The sequence below is a fragment of the Phacochoerus africanus genome, chromosome 8 (genome assembly GCF_016906955.1).
Source record: "Phacochoerus africanus isolate WHEZ1 chromosome 8, ROS_Pafr_v1, whole genome shotgun sequence".
NCBI classification, from domain to species: Eukaryota; Metazoa; Chordata; class Mammalia; order Artiodactyla; family Suidae; genus Phacochoerus; species Phacochoerus africanus.
In genome coordinates this window covers 27,913,470-27,917,087 of record NC_062551.1, presented here as the reverse complement: position 1 = coordinate 27,917,087, position 3,618 = coordinate 27,913,470, and the positions used below count along the sequence as shown (strand labels likewise).

Here is a 3,618-nt window from a genome sequence, read left to right as displayed (position 1 = left end):
CAGAGTCAGCCAGTGAAGGTTTCCAGCAGGACAGGATGTCATTAGAATGTGAAGGACAGACTAGAGGGGAGGAGACGAGGTAGAAAGATCACTGACTTCTTTACTCCTCGGGGCTGCGAGGAGTTGGGTCATCCCCATTTTTAAGATGAGGAAACTGCTAGACAGTGGCAGCACTGGGCATCATACTTGGCTCTGCTTATTTACAAAGCAAGTGCTCTCATCCACCTGCTAAGAGGGAGAGCAAGAGGGAGGTGAGGGGACGGGGGGAGGTGCTGGGGGGCAGGCGGCAAGGGCCGCATGCATGTGCTCTCGCTCACTCTCTCTCTTTCTCCCCCCTTCCCCAGTGCTCCTGCCTGCCCTGCTGGCCTGTTGCCGGGTTCCCTGCCCTGAGGGAGGGTGAGGGGTGCGGCTGTCCCCCCAGCCTCACCCACACCCTCACCGGGCCTGACTGGTTCTAGCTGGAGTCACTGGCGAGGGCTGCCCAGGCACCAGCTTGTAAACACCAATCCATTGCTGTTGGCTCCGTGCCAGGACCGCCTGTCAGGCGCTGTCCCAGCCCAGTGGCCACAGAAGGGAGATTAGGCGACCCTGGTGGTGGATGGGAACTCTAGGCAGCTGGTGCAGCCGTCATGGGCTGGCAGACTCCAGGGGACAGGGTGGGGGTGGGAAGGTGACCTTGGTACCGGGGCCTTGGGGTCTTGCCAGCTTCGTCAGCTACTCAGCCTCCAGAAGAGAGGCTGGGACTATTCCACCAGCCTCCGCCACCCTGGGGTCAGCCTCTCCAGGGCTCCATCTAGCTGGGCAGAGGCTAGTGGCTTCTCCTACAGATAGGAACTGCAGGCCCCACTGGGGCTGTCCTGGAGATTTGGACATGGCCAGCTTAGCTGGCCACATGGAAGGAGATGGCTGGGGACCATCCCACAGGGACTAAACAGTATCACTAAACCATGGTAGGATTAGCAGCTGTTTCTGCCACCCAAGGCCTCTGACTCCTGGGGATCCATGGTGCTGGGATCCACTCTCCCCTTCCAGGCTTCTTATTTCCTGACCTGTTCTAGGCTTTTGCTTCCTGAGCCCAGCTTGCCCAGTGTTGCTGTCCAGGCTGAACCTGGCCTCATGGACTCCTGGGGCTCATCCCTCTTCCTCTCTTGGGGCAGGAACCTGTGGCCCACATCAGTGGATGGGGGGTGGCACCTTCTCTGAGCCTTGGAGAGCAGTACAGAAAGCTTGCCCTGTCTCCCAGCCGTCATGGCCAGCCTGGAAGAATGGTCTCTAGCTTGTGGCGCTAGAGTCCCTGTGGCCATGCCATCAGGTGGGACCCAGGAGGATCTGAGTAGAGGGAGCTCCTTGGGGACCACGAGAGCATCCCCTCTTCCTTGACATAGAGAGATCCAGAGAAGGAAGCCTGGGTCTAGCTGGTTTCAGGAGTGAGTCCTAGAAGGGACCTGAGGCCTGGATTGACCTGGCTTCTTCTCATGCCCAGCAGATCCAATTTGCCTGAGCAGGAAGTGCTTGTTCCCGCCAGCAGCCCACTGTCCAGCCATTGCACTGCAGGGCTGACGTCCACACAGGCAATAACCATCCCTCAGCAGAAACTAGGCTGACAGTTTGGTTCCTGCTCTGAAATGCCTGGGAACTGCCTGGGGGATGGGAAGAGGAGAAGGTGTTCTTGCAGGTGGGGTGCTGAGAGGGGCCAAGGCACCCAGTCCACACCATCTCCGTGAATGCTCAGGAGTAACCACCCTTCGCTTGTCCGTCGACACATGGTTGTCAGAGGCTGAGGAGGGGAGATTTGGGGGGTAAGGCAGGCAGAGCAGCAGGCACAGAGCCTGGCCCTGTGTGGGATGAGGGTGCGAGGGGCACCGCACCATGAAACAGCCAGAATTTGCTCTGTTCCTCCTGGGGTGGGGGATAGTTTATAGCTGCTTAGCTGATTAACAGTTGGAAATCTGTGGGTTTCGGGGGCTCTGACATGGGGGCTGCCCTGGCCAATCCTTGGGTGTGCTGTCTGGATGCACCATGAAAGGGGCTGGGGAGGGAAGGAGGGGACGGTGAGGAGGGGGCCTGGCAGCTCCGCCCCTGCTCCCAGTCCCCCTGCCTGGGCTGAGCAAGCCCCATGCCCTGCACAGGCCTACCTGGAGTCCTTCTACAAGTTCTGCACCCTACTGGGCGGGACCACGGCCGATGCCATGTGCCCCATCTTGGAGGTGAGTGCCTGCCCACCCTTCCCTAGAGCCTGCTGGTCCCCTAGAGCCCTGGCCTGGGGGAAGCCCTGCCAACTGACTGGCTGCTGCCTTCCTCCCCGCCCCTCTCTCCTTGCCTGGGCACTGGCCCCACAGTTTGAAGCAGACCGCCGCGCCTTCATTATCACCATCAACTCCTTCGGCACAGAGCTGTCCAAGGAGGACCGTGCCAAGCTCTTTCCTCACTGTGGACGGCTCTACCCTGAGGGCCTGGCCCAGCTAGCCCGGGCCGATGACTACGAGCAGGTCAAGAATGTGGCTGACTACTACCCGGTGAGTGCTCTGGCTATTGGGCAGCAGGCAGCATGTTGGCACCCACGTCTCCACTCTACACCCAGCAGCACCCTCATGCTTATGCCTCCCCCACTCCCCTGTGCCAGGAGTACAAGCTGCTCTTTGAAGGTGCGGGCAGCAATCCCGGAGACAAGACTCTGGAGGACCGATTCTTTGAGCATGAGGTGAGTGCGAGGCCTGCCTGTCATAGGGAGGAGTTGGTGGCTCAAGCCAAGCTCTGGTCACAGCCACCTGCACAACACGCCTACCTCTGTCCACAGGTGAAACTAAACAAGTTGGCCTTCCTGAACCAGTTCCACTTTGGTGTTTTCTACGCCTTTGTGAAGCTCAAGGAGCAGGAGTGTCGCAACATTGTGTGGATTGCCGAGTGCATTGCCCAGCGCCACCGCGCCAAGATTGACAACTACATCCCCATCTTCTAGCAGCCTGGCCCAAGGTTCCCCGTGTGTGTGTGTGTGTGTGTGTGTGTGCGTGTGAGCGCGTGTGCTGTGACCAAGCCCACAGCTCACCCACCTGCCACTAGCACATTGTCCTAGTGGCTGTCCAGCTTCCCTCTCTCTGAAACCTCTCTTGGGCCTGAAAAGGGGCTAGGCATTTGCTTGCCCCACCAAGAATGGACCAAGTCCCTCCCTCTAGAGCAAGGAGGCCCTCTTTAGCCCTATGTTTGTAGCTGCTGACGTATCTGAGAAGCATGTGGTCACTTTCGTGTCCCTCCCTCATGTACAAACCTCTGGGGGCAGTGTGAGCCTCCTCTTCCCTTGGTGGGTTCCCCCAGAGGCATAGCCCAGGGGCAGCCTATAGTGTGTGTCCTTGGGGAATGGGGGAAATAGCTCTGCCCCTCTGAGACAATAAAAACTGCCCTGTCTGAGCCCAGCTGTCTTCTGTCTCCTTTGGGCCTTAGTCTCTCTCAGGTCCCCAGCTTGCCCAGGCCCCACCCTTGCTGAGTCCACTGCCACCTAAGCCTTCTGCCTCCCTTCCTCAGTTGACAGCTCCAGGCTGGCCTTCTCCCTATGTAGCCAGATTCCTCGGGGTGAGCGAAGTCAGTGGGGAATAGCCCCTTCCTCTGCTGGGGGCTGTCTCT

At 59.2% G+C, this 3,618-nt stretch overlaps 1 protein-coding gene across 1 annotated transcript in view; it reads left to right on the top strand.

Moving 5' to 3' along the window:
- ATP6V0D1 (ATPase H+ transporting V0 subunit d1) overlaps window positions 1–3,405 on the top strand; it is a 42,956-nt gene extending 39,551 nt beyond the window's left edge. The window contains exons 5-8 of the mRNA XM_047794291.1: window positions 2,130–2,207; window positions 2,340–2,516; window positions 2,624–2,701; window positions 2,798–3,405. Coding sequence (XP_047650247.1) covers window positions 2,130–2,207; window positions 2,340–2,516; window positions 2,624–2,701; window positions 2,798–2,959 — 495 coding nt within the window. The 3' untranslated portion in view covers window positions 2,960–3,405. The remainder of the gene's footprint in view (window positions 1–2,129; window positions 2,208–2,339; window positions 2,517–2,623; window positions 2,702–2,797) is intronic.
- Window positions 3,406–3,618: the final 213 nt, after the last annotated feature.